The following is a 27881-nucleotide window of genomic DNA, read 5'->3' as shown; positions in this document are numbered from 1 at the left end:
CTCGGAGCGAAGGAAACCCGACACCAGAAGCGACACATTTGTTACTCTTAATTCCGTAAATGTCCAATTGCTGCTGTTCTATGTGTCTGTGGATGTTCTCTATATACCCCAGGGGTTTGCTTACCCGCCCATACTGGACATCTGTGAAAAAAGAGCTTCATAGCTCATCGGATTCCTCCTCCAGTCCAAATAAAGATTCCGATTTTGTACCGCGCGCGGTGTTCGGCACGATGCCTCAAAGTTCGCTCCATGCGCTGGAAGCGTCTTCGGGAAGCAATGGAATTGAAAAATCTCCCAGCACGTGGAGTGTCAAACTTCATGCCGAACATCGCGCGGTACAACCGGAGACCTCTTCGGGGTGTGGATATCCGCTGGGCGGGCCAGGACCGACCGACCTTCCACGTTTGAGAAGCCACGAAGGTTGAGCTCTTGCTTTCCACTTCACAACTCCCTTGCTGCACTTCATCGCCCCACCATCTCAGACCATTTGTTCAGCACGCAAAACCTTTGGTCTATCTGCATGAGAGTTTGCCAGTGTTACCGATGTCAAGTGCGCAGGTATTGTAACTCGCCACAGGCCACCGGGAGCCAGACACTGTGCTCTGAAGTGAGGGGAGACTGAACAGAGGAGGTTTGCCCACTTTGGCAATTTGCCAATCACACCGAGTCTTAAAAATGAGCGCGAGTGCTTCCAATTACTCGTAATTAGAGATTGTGACCCAGCAATGTGTCGATAAATGCATTGATCAATTGTCGGTGGGTGTGTTGAGGTGGCATGGCCGTTTTCTCACTGCGTTGTGAACCCAGGAGACCTCGGTTGAATTTACCAGCCGGGGCAATCATCGGTGGCAATTTATATCTGAACCGTTCCGGTGCCCCAATTTCAAGAACCCATTCTGACCACCGGTATTGAAGTATGGTGGCTCAGCAGTGGATCTGCTGTACATGTACTATTATTAAATGTACAGAAACTAGCGGGCAGCGTTTTTTTGTGAACGGAGGCGACCGTGCGACTGCGGAATTTACAGCTCTGAAATGTCCTAACTGCAGAAAGTGACACATCAAGGGAGATGGCATCCTGCTTTGGGAAAGTATCCCATGGTGTTAACCCCTTTTTAGGGCTTTATGAGCTCACAAGCGCAATGTGCAGATGCTCAGGGATGGCCCGGGTCTTTTGGGAAATCTCTTCAAAGGCAGAGAGGTTAAGCCGAGTGCTGCCGCCATGCACTCTCCGCTCGGCTCGCCGGGAAACCGGCTGACAATGCCGCCACTATTTTGGCGGAATCACTAAAAATGTAATAATAGTCACGATAATACGAATAATAATGGATGTGTGGAAATGTAACATCCAAATGGAATCCGTATTGACTCTGGTCTTGTCAGCCAGAGCAAACGCGTTCAGAAGCCATCAAGGTCACAAAGATAAAGGCGCGCATGCCATCCGGTGATGGTATCGGCCTGGGCGTCGCGCTTCCAGCAGAGCTTATTGCGATGCAGCGTTTTTGACGGCCTCTTGCGCTGCGCGCAGCGGCGGCGTCTTCGGCACGCTGAAGATAATGTTCCGCGAGCCTATGCTTAAGAGCTCCGCGTATCAGATGCGGTATTCCATTGTGGTATAAATACCCCATCTCACTGCACTTTGGAGGTAAACAATGCCGCTGGAAGGGTTATCTCATTCGTCATGTCGCCCTGCGTCCCCGCTCGTGCAGCCCTTAAGTAAAGGCTCCTCGAGTTACAAATGAAAAATGCATGACGCCGCGCGGTCGTGTCGCTTGCCTCCTGCTGAACCGGGAGGGCTTTTAAGGCAACATCTCTAGACACGAGTGTTCCACACAATGTACGTGTACGTATGTACGTTGAACTTCCTTCGCACCGTACGTGGCCAACCGTGCCAATCGGAGGTGCGTGGGAAGGACACCGGACTAAACACAGAAATCAGTTCTAAAGAAATTATTTTCGATTTAGATTTACGGGTGCATAGGTCCAGTGGCTTCCTAATAGCGGAAGGAAGAGCATTGAAGACGGCCGCAGAAGCGCATCTGAAAACGAGCGATGCAGTGGCCGTCTTTGTTCGATGGCCAGCCAACAGCCGCTGCGAGGATGACCAGAAAATGTTCGCTGTAAACGGAAGCCTCTTTCTGCCCACGTGGCGCTCGACTCACGGTGGCAGACACACAACCTGTGCTCCTCCAGAACGCGCTTCACGCAAGAGATCCGGCCGGATGGCTTGGAGGTAAATCGAGCGGCTCGCAATCGGAAAGGTTGCGAGGTTCAAATTCTGGTTGGGGGGTTTGCTCGTAATTCCTCCCGTGGTCTAAAATAGGAGTACCGCTCTGTGGGTTGTCCACCTCTGGCTCAGCGCTGCGAATGGGAGATGAGCACCGCCTCGGCGCTCACGTGAGCTGGAAATCACTTTGGACTTTTTTTTTACTTTACTCGGGAACGACGCTCGCTTGGCTTCAGCTGCGCGTGTCAGCGGGCGCGCGGTTTGTCAAGGAGCGCGCGGTTGCCCCGAGTCGCGCGGCGTGGGCAAGGCCGTCGCGGAGCGCGCCTTGTGATCCCATCTCGCCGAGCGCTCGCGATGGAACGCTTCGCTTGCGCCCAGCCACTTGAGCCCAGGGCCGCGAGAGCCGCCGTCGATTTCCCCGCGTTTTGTGCATTTGCCTGGCTTGTTGAGAGAGCGCGGAGGCCGTGGAGATATCAACTCACACCCCACTCCCTTTTTTTGTGCGTCCGAATCTCAACGGGAAAATCGCCTCGGTTCTGGGTGCCGACGTAACGCGTTTGTGAGTCGGGGCGAGCAGCGGCGAAAACAAAAAGGACGGTCATAGATTGTAATATCCATGCGAGCTGCGGCTGAATGGCAACGCTTTTATTTACGACTCGAGAACCCCGCGTCGTAGGAGGCCCCTCGAGTCGGCCCATTGAAACACCGTCGCAGCATTTAGTGGGGAAGTATCGATTTCTCTTCGTTTTTTTTCTCCCCGCTCGGTACTAAATACGTCAATTGATTCAGGCCAAGTTATCTGACCCCGTTGTTTCTGACGTGCGCGGGTTGGACCGTCTCCCAAAGTGCCGCGGTGTTTGTTCGCCGTTGAACATTCTGCGCGGTGCTTTGTCATGTTAAAATGAAGCATAATACGTGCAGACTGTGCGCGCAAGGTGTATATGACACGCTAATTACTCCTGAAGGTTTTTGTACCGCTCGAGATGCATTATAAGATCATTATTCTTGCAGAATTGGCAGAGGATCGTGATTATCGCCGTACCTTCATAAGGAGACCTGCCAATATTTCCGCAGTGTGTCCTAGACAACCCCCGTACGTATTGCCACGTGTGTCTCGGAATCGACATCCGTGTACGGAGCACGCGTTAGCAGGACTCTACTGGGGCACAGCGCGAGTGCAGTGCTTCACACGCTGCACGACACTATTTCCTGGCCGCTGATAACATCATTGGTGATGATCTGGGTTTCCCGCAGGTCGACTCAGCCTTAAATACTTGTTGCGGTGTGCGAACATTAGCCCTGGGAATACAAAGGAGCGCGGCCGGTCGTGGTCCAGGCCACACCAACCCCCTCGTGCACCGTGCCACCCTTAATCGGTGCTCACCAAAAGCGCTTTCCCCAACCGCCTGTATGGCGAAGTGGGGGGTGGGATCTTTGTCTTTGTGTGCGCGTAATTCTACTGGGTGGTTAATGGCAGCTGCCCTCCACCCAAAACAAAGAGGCAGAGGAGCGGCGCTCACAACAAGCAGAGTGCCTGGTGGCTCGCACAGAGAGATGACACGGGAGGGAGTGTCCGCCCTCCGTCTGCCGTTTACCCAGAAACACTCGACGCTTTCAACGACGTCCAAATGGAGAGCGGATGCCATATCACGTGGCCTCGAAGGGCACCTAGCTTGGCACAAGCACCATAGCGACGTCCCCACCAGCTATTGGCGAAAGGCAACTGTTGTGATTGTATATGTACGTCCGAGGTGCTTGGGATGTACAGCTGTGGCACAAGTGCGTCGCTGTCAATCCACCCCCACTCCCAAATCCAATTTTGAGTCCTCTTTTGCCACATCATCTGTCGGAGCCCACAGATAAGGAACAGCCGGCACCCGATCAAAGTGTGTGCGCGCCCTTCAGAGAGCGTGTTCCTCTTGCCGTGTCCCAGTTGCTTACTGGTGGGTCACAAATGCTGCGTTGCATGACAGCGCTTTCCTTTCATGGTGCTTCGCTGCCAAATTGGCGGAATGGGCTCGTGCCATATTCCCAGACGCCGGGGAGATAAGGACCTCGGCTGTAAATTATCTCCTCTCGACCTAATTGAGCTTAATGGATGCAACCTGATGAAAATAAAGGCAGCTAAATTAATAATCTAGTGGGCGAAAAAAAACCCCGTAACTTTTCTTAACGTAACAATTCGACAAATACGTACACTTTTAGCTGCGTCGGAGAACATTGACTCAACAAAATCTAAAAATAACTCTGTGGTCCCTGCCGCCCTTAGCGACTGAAACGGAGAAAAGACAAATTTAGTTTTCATTAAAATCTGTTGCGTAACGTGTGCCGGGAGAGAGTAATGTGAACGTGCGTTGGAGCGCGCCGCTTGGCAGGCTCACGGGGCCACTGGGGCTGAGCGAGAGCTGAACGTGGTGGCACTTCGCCCCCCCCCCGTCCTGTCCGGTGTTGGGCAGCAAAGGCGTCGTGGGTTGCGGAGCGAAGGAGGCGAGGTCGCCACTGCGCCGCCTCTCTCTCTCATAATACAGGTGGTTGTGTTGGGTTAGATCGCGTAAATATATACATGTGTCGTTAAACCCGCCACCACCCGACACAGCCAACCAGTAAGGGTTGTCACGTAAACAGAGCGTGCCAATTCGTCACTAATACAGCACACCGGTGTGTTGGAGAGCCAAGCCACAACATTTACAATCTGAGTACGACGTTTCGCCAGTAATTGCAGCTAGCTTCATCAGGCGACAGCCAGATTTGTGGAGAAATCCTCCTGTTTCGTTCCTTAAATAGACGGGTAGATATAATGACAGCACTTGTGAGCCCTTCTTGAGCAAAGTGGGCTACGTGATAAGACTCTCTCTCTCTCTCTCGTTTCGCACGCCGAAGCCGTCAACTTGTGACGATGCTCGGGTATTACATTCTCAATGGTTTCCATCTCGCCGGTAGACTGAAGTACACAGCACGTGACCAGTCGCTACATCCCATAGCGAGAGGTATGATGGACGTGGTGCGACGGTTGAAATCAAGCGATCTCAGCGAGCGATGCAGAGTCAGGGAGTCGCGCCAAACAAGCCACTTTATTTGCACCAGCGTGTCGTTCATATGCCCTCCAGAGAGCGTTAAAATCAATCGTACAAATGTGTATCTTTCTGGAATAAGCTCATTTAGTCACAAACCAAATGTAATTATTAAGGGGTGTTCCGTGCGATCGTTGGCGATGAGGCGGAGAAAATCAACTCGCTACACTCGAGTTTCCGGTTTAATCACGCATGGATGAAGTCTGGATTTGAACCCGGCATCTCAATACCAACTCAGTCCTCATGGGCTGGGCTGCTCCACCCCACAGACCTTTTTCCCCGCACCCCAACCAGCTTATTTAATTGAGATGGTAGGGAAAGTGGCGTCGACGTGTCCCATCAAGCATGTGACCTGGCGACGCTGCGGATAGGATTAACATCCTCCGTGAGTTTCACCCGCAGCATTGTTTTTGTGTTGAAAACGGAGCCGTGAAGAAGGATCACACGCTGCAGGGAGCGCCGGGGGAAATCGGGGGCCTAGCGAGACCAAATCCCAGAGAGAGGCCTGCGGATTGCCAATCCTCGTACTCTGCTTCAGATGTACCCGGTCGATTGACGTATCGGCTGACGTAATGTGAGTGCCGCGTTTGCTGTCGAGGCCAGGCCCGGCGGCTGACCAGTGACTAAAACGGGGCGAGGGCTCAACTCGTACACGCGGTAACGAGCTGCTGATCCATTGTGACCTTTGCGTGAATCAGAAGCGGTGGCGTTTTTGGCCTCCCACCCACCGGTATCGGCTGTGTGAAGAGCAACCTGTACACGACCACAATGCACCAGTGTCGGGTTCACGTGAAACGTATCCAGTGACCTTTACCGAGGGGCCATGCATTCGGTTACGAGGTAAAGGTTCACCCCTTCCATTGCTTGCTCACTCAACTGCCGGTTGTGAAAGGGCCTCCGCTAGAGGGAGATGTAGAGGGTAATTTGGCCTCCTCTTCCATGCTGGTCACCGGTCTTGGAAGAGTTGGGAGTACCCACACTTTACCCCACCGTACACAGATACAGTCCTTTGTTCCAGTGCGAACACGCTAAATCAACTCGCGGTTGTGCTCTGATCGGCGCACTGTCTGTTAACGTAAGCTTATTAGGGGTGTAACAATGCGTTGTGTCATCCATTATCAGTTCTCATGTCAGAGAAGCATGCATTGCACCACATGTCTAATATTTGTTCTCGTTTTTTTACAAATAGTATATGTTTTATGTATACTGGGTTCAGGTGAACCCGATATACACTCTAGGCCGCTACACTCACCACATTCTGAAAAAAAAAAAGACTTTGGATTTTTATTTCCAATCGCGACTCTGAATTGCGACAAATCATGGAGTTCCCAGGGCTGGTGCCCGTGGTCACTTGTTAGTGGCAGTGCCAGTTTATGATCCGCTTGTTAACCCACGAAAGCCTCACGGAGTTTCAATAATCCGTTTTCTTCAGGAGGGTCCTGCCAATTTTTCACAGTCGCGAGTGATGTTGCTACGTCGAATCACAATCGAGTAATTTGCAGGTAATGTTTTAGTTTTTGGATATTTTGGTCAATACCAGGTACAATGCACGCCTTTTTTTTTGCTACGTAAGAAAACCAGAGAGTCCGGAGGGAACCCACGCAGGACACAGGGAGAACATATCAACTCCACAGAGAACAAGCACCCGAGTCGGATGTTGAAACCAGGGCCTTCTTGCTGATGCACGAGTGTGACCACCATGCCACCCACTGTGGTCTCGGTGGTGAGGGGCTAGCCGACGTGGCCACGGTGCAAGGTGGGGGGGGGGGGGGAAGGGGCAGTGTTTGTGGATAGGGAGCCGAGCGTGCTGGTGTCGGGGACGTGTGTGGCGAGTGTGACCACGACAGCTGATTAACGAAACGCAGCTGTGGCCTTGTGGGAAGGACATGCGGCCATTTTGTTTGACACGCCGAGGACAATGGGTTTAGTAATCCGGCTCGGGTTACGTTGCGATCCTTTTATGGGTAAAAATGAAGAGCTATTTATAACCGATATCTCCTTACTTGAATGGTTAATTAGTATTAATTACACGGTTTTAATTAACTGTAGGAAATTTTTTTGTTAGCCTCGCCATGTGTCGAACCCATCTGCGTCTCTCGACCCAGCGGCACTGTTTTATCTCAATAACACCCTCGCTAATTCAAATGCTAATGTGCGTTAAGTGCGTCGCAGTAAAGTGTACAAATTAAAATGACATCCTTTTTTAACAATTAAGTCAATTGGCACCTACTCCCCTGTCCACTAACCCCTATCATTATCCAGAATCTCACACCTTTTAGTAGTGGTGGTCAAGCGAAAATCTACTCTTGCTCTGATAAGAGTCCCTGGTTCCATCCGTAGCGCTACCCATCGTGACCATTAAAGAGGTGCCCTATTTTGATTTAGTTTTCCCCACTGAGCCACTTGAGAAATTGAGTTGGTGGCTCTGTTCCTGCAGCCTCTGGCCTGTGAGCCGCCCTGCGCCTCATGTGGGTGGCTGAGGCTTGGACCCGGGATTTGAGCGGTGCAGGGGGCTCGGTGTCTCTGACACAGCCATTGGCGTTCCCGTAAGCCCCCTGGACCACCGCTAACCGCCTTCGCGAGTGACACGGACTCGGCAGTGCCGCCCGCTCTTGCACTGCGCGGCGCCGGAGCCCAAACCCTGGCGCTGCCACAAATCCGAGCCACGCAATTCCACATGGGTGCTGTTGATGCGCTCGAGATAAATGACGAGAGACCACCCATCATGAATATTATACTGTACCCTTTTTCACACTGCCACATCTGAGCCAGCGCAGTGCCCCCACGGTACGGGTGGTTTTCCACTGGCTCTTTGCCGTGCCGAGCCACGATCAAACCATAATGCGATGGCTTCACGAGACATCTGAATCTGGCTCGAGGTGAAGCAAGGCCAAGGGATGAGACTAACAAGGACATTAATTCTAGATTTGAAGCTTTCGTGACTGCAAGGAATCATATTCTTAGGTTTTTTCGGTAAAGTCACGTAGGTAAAACATCAAAATTAATAAAAATAAAATAAAATAAAAAATCACGACGTTTCGGAGGCAACACAAGTCTCCATCATCAGGTGGAACCGTCACAGCCGGATTAGCTGCATCAAGTGAGGCAATGATTCAAGATGTAATCCCTTAAAAGCAAGTTGAGGGGGGGAGGAGAGGGGGGGGGAGCTCATCAGAATGTGGTAGCCAATGAATGGAACGTATCGGGAGGGAGGGGGGCGGGGCTCAAAGACGGCACGGAGTGCCAACGTACAACGCATCGGGAGGGGGAGGGGGGCGGGGCCAAAAGGATGGACGGCGGCTTGGACACGGTTTCTGCTGCACACGCCAATGCATTGGACAGAGAGGGGGAGGGGAGGCCTGATACACATGATAGAAAAAGAACGAAAATGCCCATGTTTATACCAATGAAGAGAGTACTGTTAAACACTGGGGATGTTAACACTCGGTAAAGTAAAGTAAAATAGTGCCTGTCAGATAATATGGTCCAAAAAAGTGTAATTAAGTCTTTTTTGCGTGGTTGATAACATCTTTCCAATGATTACTAAGTTTGTTCCCATCATCACGGTTGAAATTATGTCTGTGTTTGTATATTTGTATGGCTTCGTGTACAAACCTTTGATGGTAGCCGGGAGGTTTGCAGAGAACCTTGGTCTCGGAAAAGACAATTTCCTGAGAGCCCACCGAGTTGTAGCAATGATCGGCAACGGCCGAAGAATCAGTTCTGCCGTGTTTCAGATCTGACTTGTGCTCGCGGACACGATCAGAAACATGACGTTTCGTTTCCCCAATGTAGCAATCACCACAAATGCAACTCAATTTGTAGAGTCTACAAATTTGTAGAAACGAAACGTCATGTTTCTGATCGTGTCCGCGAGCACAAGTCAGATCTGAAACACGAAGCCATACAAATATACAAACACAGACATAATTTCAACCGTGATTATGGGTACAAACTTAGTAATCATTGGAAAGATGTTATCAACCACGCAAAAAAGACTTAATTACACTTTTTTGGACCATCTTATCTGACAGGCACTATTTTACTTTACTTTACCGAGTGTTAACATCCCCAGTGTTTAACAGTACTCTCTTCATTGGTATAAACATGGGCATTTTCGTTCTTTTTCTATCATGTGTATCAGGCCTCCCCTCCCCCTCTCTGTCCAATGCGTTGGCGTGTGCAGCAGAAACCGCGTCCAAGCCGTCGTCCATCCTTTTGGCCCCGCCCCCCTCCCCCTCCCGATGCGTTCTACGTGGCACGTCGTGCCGTCTTTGAGCCCCGCCCCCCTCCCTCCCGATACGTTCCATTCATTGGCTACCACATTCTGATGAGCTCCCTCCCCCTCTCCTCCCCCCCTCAACTTGCTTTTAAGGGATTACATCTTGAATCATTGCCTCACTTGATGCAGCTAATCCGGCTGTGACGGTCCCACCTGATGACGGAGACTTGTGTTGCCTCCGAAACGTCGTGATTTTTTATTTTATTTTATTTTTATTAATTTTGATGTTTTACCTACGTGACTTTACCGAAAAAACCTAAGAATATAACAAGGACATATTCACGCCGTGTGACGTCGGAGGCAGAACTTAAAAGCGTTATCGACGTGCGTCACGACTCGAGTGACGTCGGTGGCACAGCTCGGCTTCTGCAGTGGAAAAAACAACCTGGCAGCTCCCGAGCTGTGCCGGACTGGCTCTGCACAGCCCCGGCATGGCTCCTTTGTGCCAGTGTGAAAAAGAGATTCTGTTATCACAGTCTCACACCAGCCTCCTGCCAAGGGACACACGGCGCACGTGCCCATCGCATTTCAGAATCCTGGCGACAAGGCGGATGCCATCGCACACAGTGCTCAACCGCACGCGGAGCGCCCGTCTGATTGCTCAGCCGCGTGGGCAGGCTCTGGGTCGGAGGCCCATGGCCCCAAGCAGCCTCGCCACCTAATTACTCGCTTAAGTGCCGGACTGTTATGCGCGGCGCGCGCTCGCTAAAGCCATTTACGTCGCCGGGGTAATTGCGCGCGGCACTTAATGCCCTGGGTTGAAATGGGGCACATGCTTTTATTTGTTGTTATGATGATGATGCGAAGTGATTTCAAAGGCATACGACGGTTCGTTTAGCAGTTAATTTTTTTCAATATTTTTTTTGGCAAACATTTTCACTTCCCGCAAAAATAATTGTTTGCTGGTTTACTCGGGAAGACTTTCTGAGGCTCATTTTAGGGTGGCCCTCCGTTGCGATGTTTGGCAAAGATTCTGATTGTGAAATGTATAAACGGAAGTGGTGTCATTCGGATGCCCTGAATGAAGAGGTGAAGGGGTTGCGAAGGACGGTGCAGAAAGAACAGCGAGGTCGTTTTTGGAGAGGCGGGGGTGATGGCTCGGTTTGCATTTCAATTAGCAGCCCCCCCCCCCCAACTCGGAGTCATCACGTGGCCCGAGTCTCGTTTCATGTTGTTAATGGAAACAAACATTAAATGCGTTCATATTTGTTCAGACTAGGCACAGGAAATCTTAGGTTTTTTTCTGTGTGTTTCACCACTAAATTGTCATTTGATGTGAGTTTCTGCTGCAAGATTCGTTAAGCCTAATAGCGTATTGTAAATAATATTGCAAAAATCCAATACAGACCATTCAGTCCATTCCCAGCAATATGCTGGACAGAAAAAAAATCGTGGTACAGTTAAGATGATGTCACTGATTATGTGATGCCTCAGGCCAATTACTGTACCAGGGTCACATGTTGTTGCCACTGTGGATGTTTCGTCAGCCCGGAACAGCCGTCACACGACACAGCGCCACAGAGAACACACCGTCACGTGCTGCTGAAACCATGAGTACAACACCGCCTTCATTTGACCTGCCGTCACATCCCCTTCCTCAAAAACATTTCGATAAATTTTAGGGGGCAGGGGAGTTAGCTGCTTTATTTGTGCTCTGAGCCACAAATGTCAGTGGCATGGGTTAGATACCGGTCCTTTAATCCGACACTTCCAGCAGCTCCAAACGATGCACCCGGTCGTGAATGCATGGTCGCTGGATGCACACAATGGCCTACTTGGCATGATATTTGTTTTTAGGCCCTTTGGATTACGATGACATCATTCATGACTTTGCCACAGCGAAAGCCAGGAGACGTTTTTTGTAATAAATGCGTGTCGTGATTTTGTATTAATTTACCTTGGAGCCGAATACATTAATTTTACATAGGCAAATAAATGTTTGATTACTTAATCAATAACAATTGCAATATGTAATACATATAGTATTTAGGCCCCTCATAGCCTTAGCCCGGCCCTGCCTACCACGTGGTGGTGGTGTCGTTTGACGTTAATGAGCGCCGCTTTTCCTCCCTCTGTGCAAGGGCTCTTGCCTGCTCCACAGGCTCCACAGGAGCCAGGCTGACACGGGAGCCGTGGCTGCTGGCTCGGCGGTTACACGTGGACTCACATTACCCCCCCCCCTACCAGCGCACGCCGGGGGCCGGGAAATAAGTGTCTTGTGGGCAGCATGTGCCCCCCTCTCAGCCCTTGGGAGCACCACGGGCAAGGGAACCGCTCCTCGCTCTCGCTACAAACACGCCGATTTCCACGCGCCGTTATTTTCCCTGTAAAAGGTGCGAGCGGGAGGGAGGATGGGGGGTAATAATAAAACAACAAGAGGCCGCGTGTGCGTCCACGACAATTGCCGTGGCGGCGCAGCAGCAAGCAGCAGCAGCTGCAGCAGCAGCAGCTGCAGCAGTCGCCCACGCGAGTCGATGGTGACATCAGCGAGAGTGCGGGGCAGCAGAGGCGGACAGTGCCCCCCCCCCCCCTTGTGCCCACGCGATCCCCTCTCCCCTCCAGCGTGCGGGGGGGGGGGCTGTAGGGGGGTGTGCCCCCCCTCCTCCTCCTCCACCCACTGAAGGTTGAGGCCCCCTTTCTACATTTTTGTGTCGCACATTCTCACGGGGAGCGAGAGCAGAATGCACGACAGACAGAAGCAGATTGCACCGTGACTCGATCTGCTGAGTGTTTCGTGTTTGCCTGACGTTGACTGTGTCGTGCACCCCCCTCCACCCCCTTGCTGCAAACGAGGTCGTGGCCGTGGTGCCACCGCAGCGAGCTCGGTGACACAGAAGCTCACGGCGCCCCGATTTTGTTTTGATCCCGACGCTGTCGCCTGTTGTATGTATGTACAATGTTGAACTTCTTTCGCACCCTACGTAGGTGCGGGAGTTTGCATGTATATTTTGGAGTTGCATGTCCTCGCCGTGGTCGCGAGGAATTTTTCTCCGGGTCCTCCGGTTTTTATCCCCCTCCACACTGAGAATCAACATCGCGCGTTCGGAGCAGGGGTTGTAAATAAGTGCGGCGAGTACAAAACTCACGATTTTAAGAGCAGCGATGCACGTGAAAACCTCCCTACGCGACGAAGCCTTCCGCAGAGAGGCGCATGCGGCTGTGGGATCTGCAGTTTGCCGACCCCTGGTTGAGAGTCTTTGGCTGCTATAAATGTCCACGTGGTGATGATGGTGATGATGATGATCAGTCGCTTCGTCGAGCTCTCGTTTGTGGACAGGTCGCTTCTGAAAAAGAGCGATACACCTCCGTGCGCCTTACCTGATGAAAACAAAATCGCTAAATGTGTTTCATCCTGTTGGTGATTCTCTGTCGGGCGATATTTGACGCGTGGCTGGTCAGGTAGCAGCGGGCGGTCGGGTCGTCTGTGCAGAGTGGCGAGCGGTGGTGGTGGTGCTACGATCCAGGCGCGGCTCTGTTGACCACTTCACTCTCCTGCTCCTCCGCCGCGTTCTGTGCAGCGGCATGCACGTGGCAGCCCTTCGTGATTCTTGGCAAATGAAAAAGAAAAATCTTTACCACCTGCCGTGACTGCGTCACCTCTTAAGGGCGACAAATTCCGCATTGTTAAAATTCCCTGCAGAATTTCACGGGTCTTCATTTATTTATTTTACGACTCTAATAATACAATGCACCCGGATTTAATTAATGCAATTCTAACGTGAGTTATGCATTGACGTATACTGTACAAAATATGACCCCACGTCTTCATCTACCTTTCCCCTTTCATTATAATGTTTTATTACAGTAAGATTGGGTTCGTGCACACGCACGATACATCATCATCATCTGAATATGCAAACGACGCTGTTTGTGTACACAGGGCGGGATGTACTCTACGCGTGCGCTGCAAAGGTTGCACGACAAGTGAAATGCGTGCACCGCTTTGGATGACTCGAGAAATGCGGCGAACGGAACGACTTTGCATCAATAAGACGTCGGCGGGTGGCAGCTTCGTGTCGGGCCGCGACGAACGGTCTCGGATGCAATTTGAGTGCCGGTTTCCGCGTAGGGCTCGCCTGCACGCACTTCGCATCAACGCATGCCCGTGTGTGGGGAGATCCGCTGAATTAAAACAAAATGTAGAATAATTAAAAATAATAATGAAGTGAGCCACCTCACGGATGCAAGTGCAGTGTTAAATAATAAAGTGATGATAATGAAATGTTATTTAATACATCAATATATATAAGATGACAGGTAGTATTGGTTCGTTAGGTAAAGTAACGTAGAAGGGAAATAACAAAATAATAATAAAACAAAATAATACAATTATCACGACGTTTCGATTGCAACACAAGCAATCATCATCAGGTGTGAAAACCACAGCAAGAAAATGTGAAAACGTGGTTTTCACACCTGATGACGATTTCTTGTGTTGCAATCGAAACGTCGTGAGAATTTTATTGTAAAAAAAATATTCTTTTATTATTTCCCTTCTACGTGACTTTACCGAAAGAACCAAGAAAATGAATCCCTGCAGTCACGAAAGCTTTAAATCGAAAGATGGCAAGTGCTTTATTTATCAAAAATGCCTTTCACAAATATTGCAAAGCAGAGCCCTCTCGAAGGAGACGTTTGAGAGAGAGAGAGCGAGCGCGAGAGATGTTAACCTGGCCAAACATTCGTGTCTCGCTGCTGTTCTTCAGGAATGTTACCCTGCTCTTACGCGAACGTCCACATGTGGCCCTGCATGCCGGACGTTCAGACTGATCGCAGACACTCGCACACGGCCCTTGTCGTTTCCGAGTTTACCCGCAAAACGCGAGCTGCACCTGGACGCAGTCACACCGCGCTGTGGCATTACACCCAACGCACCCTCGCCCTCCAAAAACCACCACCACCACCACCAAAAACCACCCCCTCTCCTACACCAACACCATCTCCCACCGGCTCGAATCATCCATTCTCCCCTACCCCCTTCTCCGCCGAGGATGTTGCCATCCCCATCTGCAGCCTCCGCCGCTCGAGTTAAAAATAAACCGGTGCCGAGACGGTGCCGAGACGCTCCCTGGCGAACGCGTTGGCGCTGCTCTGCCGCGCGGCCGTTGCTAGGATGCAGATCGTGTACAGCTCTGTGTGTGTCTCTGTGTCTATCTCTGTGTGTGTGTCTCTGTGTGTGTGTGGGGGGGGTGAATGCAGATCGTGTCTGTGTCTGTCTCTGTGTCTGTCTCTGTGTGTGCCTCTGTGTCTGTCTCTGTGTGTGTCTCTGTGTGTGTGGGGGGGTGGTGGATGCAGATCGTGTACAGCTCTGTGTCTGTCTCTGTGTGTGTCTCTGTCTGTCTCTGTGTGTGTCTGTGTGTGTGTGTGTCTCTGTGTGTGTCTGTGTGTGTCTCTGTGTCTGTCTCTGTATGTGGGGGTGGTGGTGGATGCAGATCGTGTACAGCTCTGTGTCTGTCTCTGTGTGTGGGGGTGGTGATGGTGGTGGATGCGGATCGTGTCTGTCTCTGTGTCTGTCTCTGTGTGTGTGGGGGTGGTGTGGTAGTTCGCGCACTGCGCTACACACCCGACGTCCCGAGTTCGATTCCCACCCACGGCCAACACCGATAACGATCTATCTGAACCGGTCATTGGGACTCCCCCTAGGTCGACTCAGCCTCAAATGAGTTCCTGGTGCGGTCTGTAAACATCGCCACTGGGGAAACAAAGGTGGCGTGGTGCTGGCCACCCACCCCTCGTTTGCCGTGTCGGCCTTCATAGGTGCTTGCTAACAGCACTCGCACGAAAAGCCTATATGGGGCATCTTTGTCTTTGTGGTATGTGCAGGACTCACGGTCCCCGTGCCATGCTGTTGCAGTGACTGCTGCGTGGGTGGCCGCGTGCTCTTTATTAATGAGACATTTAGTTTATGTGGTGACCCGTGTCGTTTTACGAAGAGAGCTCGCAACAACAACAGCAGCAGCAGCTGCTGCAGCAGCAGCAGCAGCAACGAGAGAGGGAAAATGGAATTGAAATCGAGAGAGAGAATTAAAGAAAAGGCGCGAGGTTGTCGTTCATTCATAGCCGGTCGCTACATTGTGAAAGAGAGCCCGCGGAATTGCCGCAGGTTATTACTGATGGGCTTTTGTGCGTCGTCCCGGATGAACGCTTGCCCTGCCCCGTCCTGCAAGAACGACAGTGGCGCTCACGAGTGACTGGCTCACAGGACGCTCGTGAAAGACGCCACAAGTGCGAGCAGCATGACTGTGCAGGCAGCGAGGCTTGGTGGATCGCCGCACAGATCTCGTGTAAAACTCCCTCCCCTGGCTCGCCAGGAGAAGGCGGTAGAGCAAGTAGACTGATCGCCATCTACTTTCGTCTCTGTACAGGGATGGAGCGTTGCAACCTCGCACGCGTGGGGTTTTTTTGCAGGTGCTCTGATTTCCTCTCAATTGTATAAATACTCATAACTTGTCTGAAAACATTTTAAAATTTAAAACCCAATGCAGGACCCTTCTGAAAGAGAGTCCGATAACTCAGTGTGCTTCTCCTGGATAAATGATTGAACGTCATTTTTATCTTTTTTCCCCATATCTGGATTCTTTCACGCTCATACATTTTTATTGAAATATAAATCCTCAGCATCCCGTGTTACCTTTTATATTTCGTTTTTAAATCACGTTTATCCGTGGTCTGACGTAAACGTGGCGTGAGCTTGCAGTGCACATGATTCTAAAAATAATAATTCGTAATGTACAACTCATTTCGATTTAAAGCTTTCGTGACTGCAGGGATTCATATTCTTGGTTTTTTCGGTAAAGTCACGTAGAAGGGAAATAATAAAATAATAATTACATTTTTTTTAATTTCCCTTCCACGTGACTTTACCGAAAGAACCAAGAGTACAACTCATTGTCAAGCCACTGGTGGATGAGGGCCTTCCCACGCCATGTTGGTCATGGTCTGTTTGACCATACTTCACCATGCTGGTCAGTAAAGGGGTGGTGCTGGGGGGGGTATGACTGGTCCAGATATCCCTTGCCACTGATGTCAGCTGAAGCTAGCAATCAAACTCAGGACACTGGGTGGATAGCACTATGCGCTACCCACTGCACCACCTCTCCACCACTTGACTTCATTAAAATCGGCGACATTCAAACCGGGCGCTGTGCAGTATTTTGCCCGCGTTGCACTCAGCGTTTGGCGTGGCTCGGAGAGTCGCTGCACGGAGAGTCGGTGCACCCTGCAAAGACGTCTGAACGCGGGAATCTCCCGCCTTGTTTTTATTTCCACTCGTGCGCCGCGCATGCCGAATTGGGGTTGCTCGCGCGTGAACACCGCCACTGCACACGCACTTGCGGTTGTTTTTGCCCCCGTCGCCACACCTGTGGCTCGCGTGAAATTCTAACAAAGGCGAAAAGAAATCAACCTCCAACACTCTATCTATTTGCAGATTCATGCGAGCTTCGCCCTGCAATATCTTCCACAAACATTGCTTGAGGGCGCCGCGGAGGAAATGAATTGCGGAGCCGAACAGGGAGGCAAAACGCCGGGCTGGCCTCATATTACTTTCATCTCGAAAAAGCGATTTCCGCAAAAGCCACCCTCTCGTTTGTTTCTCGGCGTGCGGAGCGCTGACGCCGCCGTGTTTGCGTGACGGGGCAGCGCTCCCTGACACAAACACCATCGCGGCAGGGACACACCTGGCGCCCCCCCCCCCCCCGCCTAATGTGTAACAATAGTGCTGTAGGCATCATGTCACAGAGACGAATAGACTACACGGGGAAATTGCTGAGAGATTTTATTGCGTGGGATTTCTCCAAGAAACGTCTTTTAAGTGGCGTTTTAAAAAAAATACTACTTTACTCGTTCAGAGGTACCAGCCGGAGGTACACGGCTGTGAAGACAAAACAGCCTGGCGTGTGAGGGCACACGCTGGTTGCCCAGCACTGTGGAGGCGAGGGTTGCAGGATCGTAAAAGTGAACCTGATGGCGCGACCCCGGGGTGCCCAATAAACGGAGGTAAAAATCGTAATTTATTTATTTGTTTTTGGCGACTCCGTCCCACCGCGCACATCAACGCCGCGACCCACCAGAAATCAATCCTCTCGTTCTTCACCAAGCACCCGTCGTTGTCAAAATTGCCGTAGTCATAAGGGGCCGTCCATAAATGACGTCACGCACCTAGGGGAGGGGGTCAGACATTTGTGACGATGTGTGACGATGGGGGGGGGGTTGAGAAATGTGACGTCACATCAAAATGCGCAACTTTAGATAAATATAGACAACACGTTCTACTTAATTATATAAACTTTTTCAATAAATGTTTTCTCCTACAACATCAGAGTGCAGCGCCACATTAAATACGCACTACAATGACAATAGTTTAATGCAATTTGAAGCATGTTTTATTTTCAAAATAGAAATATGCTTTTGGGGGGGGGGGACAGAGCTTTGTAACGTCATATTTGAGGGGGGTCTGCCTTTTTGTGACGCCGTGTGACGAAAGGGGGGGGGGGGGGTCAAAATCGCGTGACGTCATTTATGGACGGCCCCTTAACAGAACTTTGAAAAATATTATTTTACATTTTGTTTTATTTTCTACCTACGTGACTTTACCGAAAGAACCAAAGAGCATAGATTCCTTCAGTCATGAAAGCTTCAAATCAAGATAGATTAGCACATCGTGTAGAGCTCGTCGAGATGAATAAATCGTCGTGTCGTTCGCCTTCAACAGACATAAAATGACGTCTCAACGCAGTTTGTGCGAGAGCCGGGGGCTTATGGGAGCCCGGGGTCGCGCCACAAGGTTCAAGTCATGTTGTGAAACTCCCTTCCCGTGAGCGTCGACCAGAAACCATCCCCCGGCTCGCCAGGAGGAGGCAGCAGCACAGCGAAAGTGTGAAACCCGCCCGTTGCGTCTGTATGGGATCGAGCGTTTCCCCCTCGTACGCGTGGGGTTTCTCCGAGTGCTCCGGCTTCCTCCTACATGGATTGGCCAAAAACACCTTGAAACACCTTGAAACACAGAGGAACGCAGAGCTTGGCCAGTTGTTGGCACCGGCTCCTCCGAGCCGTTCCCTCACGACGAGAGTGACCGGATTCTGGGCGCGTTCCAAGTTGCAATTTAACGAACGTGTACCTTGGGGCAGTTATTGAAGGCAGACCGTGGTCAAAATGATGAAATAAAGATGCGGATGAGAGGGACTTTGAAGGACTTTTGGGAAGCTAAACTTGAAATGAAAATCAGTCAAAGCATTATTATTTAAAATTAAATGATATCTTTACAAACACCTTGTATAATCAAGTCTTTGGGCTTGAAAATAACTGAGTGTGTTGCCGAATGACAGTTTCATTAAATCTCTCATCTCTGTGACCTACTTTTATACGCGATTTAGCCTGAGGATTATAATTCGGATGTCGTTTTAATTGTGATTGAGCCTTGCTTCGGTTAATGCTTTGTTTGCATCTGTTTCCGCCATTGACGCGCGCGGACGTGTGGCGCCTCATTCATCACTGTGAGCGCACGTGGTCGCTGCGGATACCGATTCACACCAGACAGGGAGGACGCGACCTCCCGGTCAGCCCGCGCGATGCTGCTACGTAGCTAAATCTATGTCACGACACATATACCAAGTGACACTTCAGTGTGCAAAGGGCTATAGACTCTAACAACAATGAGGCCATTTATATATGCAAGGTACCCTCATCGAGTCTTCAGACATTTTTTTTAGGACGGTTCTGAATTGGGATGTTTGGCCATTTCCTTTGTAAAGGCCGTTTTGGCTGAAGGTAATTAAGGCTGCTTAAGGTTCATTTTCAACGGTTGTCACTCATAGAGTCAGACTAAGGCACTTTTAGTTCAGTGGTAATCTTAGCCAAAAGTCACAGTGATCTCCTGCTCATACGAGCGTTGCGAGTGCTCTGCTCATCTCCCGTTTACATCCCCTGAAGCAGTGGTGGAAACTTTACACATTTCTATAGCAGATGCGAGTCGGCCCGTAGGACAACGACTGTTGACATTGCCACAGGTGATATTCAACTTATCGACCCGAGAGGGATGATGGGCTTAGTCAAGCCATGGAAACGGATTTGTTGCCTCGCGTTCCATCACCGAGCAGCCACGTGAGCGGTGAGAATGTGGAGGCTTCGTTGTGAATGCCCCAGGCGAAGAGTTGCAACTTCGAAAGAAGCGTAGCGGCGGGGAACCACCTGGTGTTGTTTTTAGTTTTTATTTTACTTCTCGTGTGCTTCTGTTACCTGCGACAAACGCCTGCGAGTCTGACGACTCTTCGTCAAGAGGGCCCTGCCTTGGTTACTTGGCCAATTCCACATTGGGTGAATTCGATCATCTACAATTTGGCATCGCGTTTTGATTCTTGATTCAGTGTTGTGTTTGCACTGTGCTGAATGTGGCCCTCATCCAGCAGTGGATGAGACGCGAGAGCTGTGAGCACGGGCGTGTGCCAGTGTGGTGAATGCAGTTGCCTCTGCTGCTAGTGGCTGCGGTGGTCGCGCCAACCCAATTAATTTTCCATGCGGCGTACACACATAAAATACAGTTATTCGTGACGAGCAAGTCTGACGCGAGGCGTGTAAATCGTGAGCTAAGGAATGGATTTCATTCGCCGAATCGATGACTGAGCCAGTTGTCGGCTTCAGCAGGAGCCGCGTGGTGAATCGTTTTTGAACTGCTGCCGGAGAATGATCGAAGCGGTCAGTGGTGTGTCCGTGCGGTCCGCGGTTTTAGATTGGCAACCACATTCGCGCTGCGGGCTATAACCAACCCGCAGCGACCAGCGCGCTGAAGCACGGAAACCAGCCCCGCCGTGACTGACTCGGCATGCGGCGGAGGCCTTCGCCCAGCAGCAGGGGACTGACAAATAAGGAAGGGGCCTGTGCATGATTAATGACAGTGAAGGTCTTCCCATGCGAGGATGCCGCAAGCGCTGCCTGTGCGGAAACAACATCTGCGCGCACAAGCCACGTGTCCCCAGGCGCGCTCGCTGTGCAACAGGCGCCTTCGCGCTCAGGGCCCCATCACCTCCGCTGCCTCTGCTGTGAAATCACTGACATGAAGAGAGCAGCAAATGCTTCCAAATAACAACAACAACTGCTTGTGCTGTAAGCCACAGTGCGACCCACGCACAAATCCATAGCGAAGGCTTAAATTCATGATTGCCATTCCTATGCGGGAGGGTGGGGGTGTGGTCAATGCATGTTTGCGTAAAGGGCTCCTGTGATCAGAAATCGCATCTGCTGCGAGGGCTTTAGCAGCTTTGCAACGGAATCTGTAAAGTCACACTCGCCCCAACAACAGCGCAGACAATTGGCTGTGGAATTGCGTTGATGAGCTTGCTGCTTTGTCAAAATGCAATTTGCGTCGTGCATTAGGAAAGCTTTCCCCAACGCATGTGTGTGCCCGTGTTCTCAATCGCAGTGTGATGTGTTGACAATGGTGAGGTTGTGGTCAGTGCCTTGCGACCAAACCATCCGGAATGCCCCGAAGCGGCCTGATATCTGACCTGTGCTGATATTGGAAGTGTATCATCGGTGTGCGTGTATCAGAACTTAATTGAGTTTTTTATGCTCTACTGTGCAGCCAACAGTGGATTGACCATGGCTGATGACGATGAAGCAACGAATACAAATACCATAACCCACAGCTAAATGGGGTGCCTTTTCTGTCCACACATTCTCATCGCGTTTATGTTTCACCAGAAGGTGGCAGATGTCCACGCAGCCATTGGTGCTACCGTACTCTGCGGAGAGAGTGAGATGCACCGGGAAGTAAGATGCGCCCTAAAACGGGTATCAAGGATCAACGACGTTGCTGCACATCTGGTCACGCGCGCGCACACACACGACCCTTGCTATGATGCACGACGCAATCCCAATTCGGGCTTTAAAACAGGGTGGTCGGAGCGTTTGTGGTCATGAGAATACGTTAGTTCATCTCGCGCTTGTTTACAAAGAGGCTCCCGGCAGCTGGAACGAAACGTCGGACACCATCCCAAACGAACACGACCCCAAAAAAGACAACAGAGAAACCCGTTGTCGTTTCACTTTTCCTGTTGCTCGTGTCCGTTTTAGTTTTGTGCCGAACGTTGTTGTTTTGATTTGTTGGCGGTGGCTGCTGGTGACGATGAATCACGAATAATAGTCACGTGGTTCCGCGTGCGTTGGCGCTCGCTGGAAGTGAACACGATGGGAGTCATCATCGTGGTGCTACATTGACCGCATCATCGCCGGTTCGTTCTGACACCACTCGTTGTGTCACTGGACCCGGTCAACGTGTTCAGGGCTCGTAGTTTAAACCCTTGATGTGTTTAAATTTTTTAAATGGTAAAACAAATTTAGTTTTACTTTTTAAATAATTTGCTTAGATTTCGTAAACCTTGCACTCCTATCGTGTCTTCGTATTGTTTGTTCTAACTTCTGACACGATCCTACTGGACATCTGTAAAAAAAGAGCTTCATAGCTCATCGGATTCCTCCAGCATAGATAGAGATCCTAATTATGATTCTGGAATGTGTGTCCCAAGCGAGAATACAGAAACCAGCACACGTGTTCCATCATCAGTGAGCAGTGAGTGAATTGTGTGTGAGTGAGAAGTAAGTGTATGATTCGTGTGTGCATGAGTTAGCAGGAAGCAGTGTGAGTGATTCGTGAGTGAGCAGTGTGTGTTTGCGTGTGAGGGAGCCACTGCGCGTGCCATTTGCGAGTGAGCAGTGATTTTCGGGTGTTTGCACTCGCAAATCGCATTTGCGAGCGATTTGCGTGTGCTTGGTGTGCGTTAAGTGCGTCACCGTGTGGAGAGTACCTCTTTGGGCGGCTGGTGCGTTGAATGCACGTCAAACATTGTGCGTCCACGTGTAAAGTGGGGGGGGGGGTGTCCCACCGCACGTGTCACGCGCTTGCAGTGCGCGTGACTCGAGGGGGCGTCTCGCGTCGAGTCTCGTCAGTGACGACGAGACGACGCGTCGCAGCGGAATCGATCGACCGAGAGAATGTCCCCCGCTGTTGCCGCCTTCGCGTCTCTCCCACCCAGGATCGTGCTTCCTGGGCGCCACGCACATCATCCCCGTGAAGAACGAGGAGGGCGATGTGGTCGTCTTCATCCTCGACTTCGAGGAGGTGTGCGATGCCGAGAGCCCGGAGCTGGAGAGCCGGAACCAGCGCGCCATGGGCTGGGCCAAGTTCCCCACGTGTGAGTGGGCGCACGCCTGGCACGGGTGGGAGAACAACGAGCTGAGTGTGGCGGGGGGGGGGGCAGCGGGGGAGGTCGCGGCACGAGTGGCGTAGCTATCGAGTGTGCAGGCAGTGCAACTGCGCAGAGCCCCCCCTCCCTTCCCCCAGTGGCCAAAGACTCCCCCAGCCACGGGCGCTACGAAGGGGGGAGGGAATGGCACAGGGTGGTGGGGGGCTTATTCGGAATTTAATTCCTTGCACCGGGAGCCATGATGACCAAAGTAGACCAGTGGGCGGCACCGTTTGACCAGCGTGGGAGAGGGATGGTGGCTCCACTGCAGGGGAGTTGGGGCTGGAGGGGAACGTGCCGTCTCTCTCGTGTGACGAGCGATGCTGTCCAGGTGACTCTGCTCATAGCGTCGTGCATTGCCACAGGGGTAGCTCCAGAGCTGAATCTGTCTGGGTCAGCTACGGGGAACTATTTACACGCTCTGCACACCGCGTCCAGCACAGCACTCGTTTCATCTGTGGTCACTCGTCACGGCGCCTACACGAGTCCAGCAGAGGGCCGGGAAGGATGCGGCCAGTGATTGAGCTCTGGATCGCTCTGAATGGAAATGTGTTGTCTCAAGACAGCGCAATTTACTATGAGCATAATTTAATTCATAACAGTGTCGGTCATGGGGTCTGTTTGATCATACTTCACCACGCTGGTCAGTGCTGGCCGGTGAATCGGGGAGGCCAAGGACTAGTTCAGATATCACTCGCCGTGCTGATGCCAGCCATGGCCGGGAATCATCCACAGGCCTCCTGGTCGATAGCGAGGGCCCACAGCCATTGCCGCTGATACATTTGGGGAAGACGCAACTGGTGTGGCTGTGGCTCGCGCGACTCGCCAGGTGCGGAGTGGCGCTCAGCGTCGGCAGTGCCGGCTCGAGTTTACCGCAGCTGCCGTACTTTCAGTAGCGCCGAAATGACACACCAACAGTGACACACCGACAGTGACACGCCGACAGTGACACGCGGTGCCCAGTCAGGATGTGAGCAGGGTGCAGGCAAGAGAGATGTGCGCCAACATTGGGACAGATCTACATGAACGTTTATTGTCGAGCACTCTGTTTAGCCGAAGGCTCAGTTTGTCCTCTTAGAGGCCAGATTAGATTAAGAACGCACATCACTTCCAATAAAGCTTCCTCTTTTTTTGACAACGTGGAATAAGCTCGCCGCTGCCGCTGACAGCAACAATGACAATGTCTGTATCGTCTAAATGTTTCGTTCGAGAAGGTCAAATGAGCTTTGAGGGGGGGGGGGGGAATGTGCTTTTTCAGAATCTGAATATTTAGAGTGGAGGAATCCGATGAGCAATAAAGCTCTTTTTCACAGATGTCCAGGAGGGGCGGGTCAGAACACAAATGATAGCTCAACGAAATGGCTTTCCATCACGTAGACATTTATAGCAGCCAAATACTCCAAATAATCTAGACGCGTTGTGCTGGGCCAGGTGAGAGCACGCACGCGCCGGAGAGAGAGGAGCCCGAGAGGAACTAGAGAGGAGTGACAGTGCATAGCCTGGCCCGGGGTCGACGAGGTCAAACGCAGGAGGATGCAGTAACCAGGGCTCAACAGCAACGAGCCCCAGGGGTAACGCGTGGACCCCAGCACCGACAACGATCTCCCCAGGGGCATCCAGGGGCAGCCGGGGCAGCACCAACGAGTCCCAGGGCGGGGGTCTCGGGGGACCCACCGGCACCATTCACTGCGTGCTGACACTGGGGCCGCATCGCCCGCACATCGCAACATCGAATATCCTACCCCCCCCCCCCCACTTGAAAAAAGTCACCTTTCCACGGCTCATGTTCAAGTTATTCGAGAATTATAAAGAGGGATCAGCGATGGTCCACATGCTGTTGAGTGGGAGCTCACACTTTAGTATCCGAGTTCTTCCCATCCTCAGAACAACTATTTATAACAATAGCTATACTGGTGTAGCTGTCAATTAGCCTGGTCGCCATGTGCTCTAGCGAGTAGAACATGTAACAAGGTAGATTCATTAACATCGCCCTCGGTTCTTCTCTCCCGCTTTCTGCACGGGCAGAAACGTAGCGCGGCTGCTGCTGCTGCTAAGTCAGCGTGATGAGAAAGTTTTCTCCGGATTTCATTCTAATTGTCTCATTGTCTCGAATTTTAATAGCCTATATAACCTTCCAATTACAGAGAAATGTGTACGGCGGCAGCGTCAAAGACCCTCTCCGCTGCAGCGGGAACATTCTGCCGGAACGGGCGTGAGACGCGGGGAGCCGCTGGCAAGATTGTCAGCGCGGTATGCCGCTCGGGGGAAACGTTTCTAGATGTCCCTGGGATGTTACGAGCGGCTGATCAAAGATTATTGCGAGACTGAGAAGGGAAAACACGGCAACGCCGCTTGGGTTACATTAAAGTAGCGCTAAGTTAGAACGGGCGGCTTTAATCGGAGGTCGTGTTGAGATGTAAAGTGATCCATTCAGCTGACGTTTTAAAGTCTAAATCTCATTCCTTTGTGAAAAACTACTTGGCTTGGTTGAAAAGAATGTGTAAATGTTCACCTGTGTGTTCACCAGGACCCACAGCTGCGTGTGTAGTGTTGTAGTGTGTAGTGTTGTAGTGTGTAGTGTTGTAGTGTGTAGTGTGTAGTGTTGTGGTGTGTAGTGTTGTGGTGTGTAGTGTTGTAGTGTGTAGTGTTGTGGTGTGTAGTGTTGTGGTGTGTAGTGTGTAGTGTTGTAGTGTGTAGTGTTGTGGTGTGTAGTGTTGTAGTGTGTAGTGTTGTAGTGTGTAGTGTTGTAGTGTGTAGTGGTGTAGTGTGTAGTGTTGTAGTGTGTAGTGTTGTGGTGTGTAGTGTGTAGTGTTGTAGTGTGTAGTGTTGTAGTGTGTAGTGTTGTGGTGTGTAGTGTTGTGGTGTGTAGTGTTGTAGTGTTGTGGTGTGTAGTGTTGTGGTGTGTAGTGTGTAGTGTTGTAGTGTGTAGTGTTGTGGTGTGTAGTGTTGTAGTGTGTAGTGTTGTAGTGTGTAGTGTTGTGGTGTGTAGTGGTGTAGTGTTGTAGTGTGTAGTGTTGTGGTGTGTAGTGTTGTGGTGTGTAGTGGTGTAGTGTTGTGGTGTGTAGTGTTGTGGTGTGTAGTGTTATGGTGTGGTGTGTTGTGGTGTGTAGTGTGTAGTGTTGTGGTGTGTAGTGTTGTGGTGTGTAGTGTTGTGGTGTGTAGTGTTGTAGTGTGTAGTGTTGTGGTGTGTAGTGTTATGGTGTGGTGTGTTGTGGTGTGTAGTGTGTAGTGTTGTGGTGTGTAGTGTGTAGTGTTGTAGTGTGTAGTGTTGTGGTGTGTAGTGTTGTAGTGTTGTAGTGTGTAGTGTTGTAGTGTTGTGGTGTGTAGTGTTGTGGTGTGTAGTGTTGTAGTGTGTAGTGTGTAGTGTTGTGGTGTGTAGTGGTAGTGTTGTGGTGTGTAGTTTTGTGGTGTGTAGTTTTGTGGTGTGTAGTGGGTAGTGTTGTGGTGTGTAGTGTTGTGGTGTGTAGTGTTGTGGTGTGTAGTGTTGTAGTGTGTAGTGTTGTGGTGTGTAGTGTTGTAGTGTTGTGGTGTGGTGTGTTGTAGTGTTGTGGTGTGTAGTGTTGTGGTGTGTAGTGTGTAGTGTTGTAGTGTGTAGTGTTGTGGTGTGTAGTGTTGTAGTGTGTAGTGTTGTAGTGTTGTGGTGTGTAGTGTTGTGGTGTGTAGTGTTGTAGTGTGTAGTGTGTAGTGTTGTGGTGTGTAGTGGTAGTGTTGTGGTGTGTAGTTTTGTGGTGTGTAGTTTTGTGGTGTGTAGTGGGTAGTGTTGTGGTGTGTAGTGTTGTGGTGTGTAGTGTTGTGGTGTGTAGTGTTGTAGTGTGTAGTGTGTAGTGTTGTGGTGTGTAGTGTTGTAGTGTTGTGGTGTGGTGTGTTGTAGTGTGTAGTGTGTAGTGTTGTGGTGTGTAGTGTGTAGTGTTGTAGTGTGTAGTGTTGTGGTGTGTAGTGTTGTAGTGTTGTAGTGTGTAGTGTTGTAGTGTTGTGGTGTGTAGTGTTGTGGTGTGTAGTGTTGTAGTGTGTAGTGTGTAGTGTTGTGGTGTGTAGTGGTAGTGTTGTGGTGTGTAGTTTTGTGGTGTGTAGTTTTGTGGTGTGTAGTGGGTAGTGTTGTGGTGTGTAGTGTTGTGGTGTGTAGTGTTGTGGTGTGTAGTGTTGTAGTGTGTAGTGTGTAGTGTTGTAGTGTGTAGTGTTGTGGTGTGTAGTGTTGTAGTGTGTAGTGTGTAGTGTTGTAGTGTGTAGTGTTGTGGTGTGTAGTGTTGTGGTGTGTAGTGTTGTGGTGTGTAGTGTTTCAGTGTGTAGTGTTGTGGTGTGTAGTGTTGTAGTGTGTAGTGTGTAGTGTTGTAGTGTGTAGTGTTGTAGTGTGTAGTGTTGTGGTGTGTAGTGTTGTGGTGTGTAGTGTTGTAGTGTGTAGTGTTGTGGTGTGTAGTGTTGTGGTGTGTAGTGTTGTAGTGTGTAGTGTTGTGGTGTGTAGTGTTGTGGTGTGTAGTGTTGTAGTGTGTAGTGTTGTGGTGTGTAGTGTTGTGGTGTGTAGTGTTGTAGTGTTGTAGTGTTGTAATGTGTAGTGTTGTGCTGTGTAGTGTTGTGGTGTGTAGTGTTGTGGTGTGTAGTGTTGTGGTGTGTAGTGTTGTAGTGTGTAGTGTTGTAGTGTGTAGTGTTGTGGTGTGTAGTGTTGTGGTTTGTAGTGTTGTGGTGTGTAGTGTGTAGTGTTGTGGTGTGTAGTGTTGTAGTGTGTAGTGTGTAGTGTTGTGGTGTGTAGTGTTGTAGTGTGTAGTGTTGTGGTGTGTAGTGTGTAGTGTTGTGGTGTGTAGTGTTGTAGTGTGTAGTGTTGTAGTGTGTAGTGTTGTGGTGTGTAGTGTTGTGGTGTGTAGTGTTGTAGTGTGTAGTGTTGTGGTGTGTAGTGTTGTAGTGTGTAGTGTTGTAGTGTGTAGTGTTGTAGTGTGTAGTGTGTGTGTGTAGTGTTGTGGTGTGTAGTGTTGTAGTGTGTAGTGTTGTAGTGTGTAGTGTGTGTGTGTGCGTGGTTTAGTTAGGCTCGTCTCGGAATGTGCATCTTACGTCTGTAAGCATTCGGACAATTA

General features: G+C 50.6%; 1 protein-coding gene across 2 annotated transcripts in view; it reads left to right on the top strand.

Moving 5' to 3' along the window:
- Nucleotides 1-27881, top strand: part of LOC144943416 (voltage-gated inwardly rectifying potassium channel KCNH6-like) — a 139742-nt gene that overhangs the window by 56335 nt on the left and 55526 nt on the right. For both annotated transcript variants that reach the window (XM_078870805.1, XM_078870804.1), the window contains exon 3: nucleotides 22609-22767. In XM_078870805.1, coding sequence (XP_078726931.1) covers nucleotides 22609-22767 — 159 coding nt within the window. The remainder of the gene's footprint in view (nucleotides 1-22608; nucleotides 22768-27881) is intronic.

This window comes from Lampetra fluviatilis, chromosome 31, assembly GCF_964198595.1.
Source record: "Lampetra fluviatilis chromosome 31, kcLamFluv1.1, whole genome shotgun sequence".
Lineage (NCBI taxonomy): Eukaryota > Metazoa > Chordata > Hyperoartia > Petromyzontiformes > Petromyzontidae > Lampetra > Lampetra fluviatilis.
Note: the sequence above shows the minus strand (reverse complement) of the source record. Positions and strands in the feature narration are given on the sequence as shown.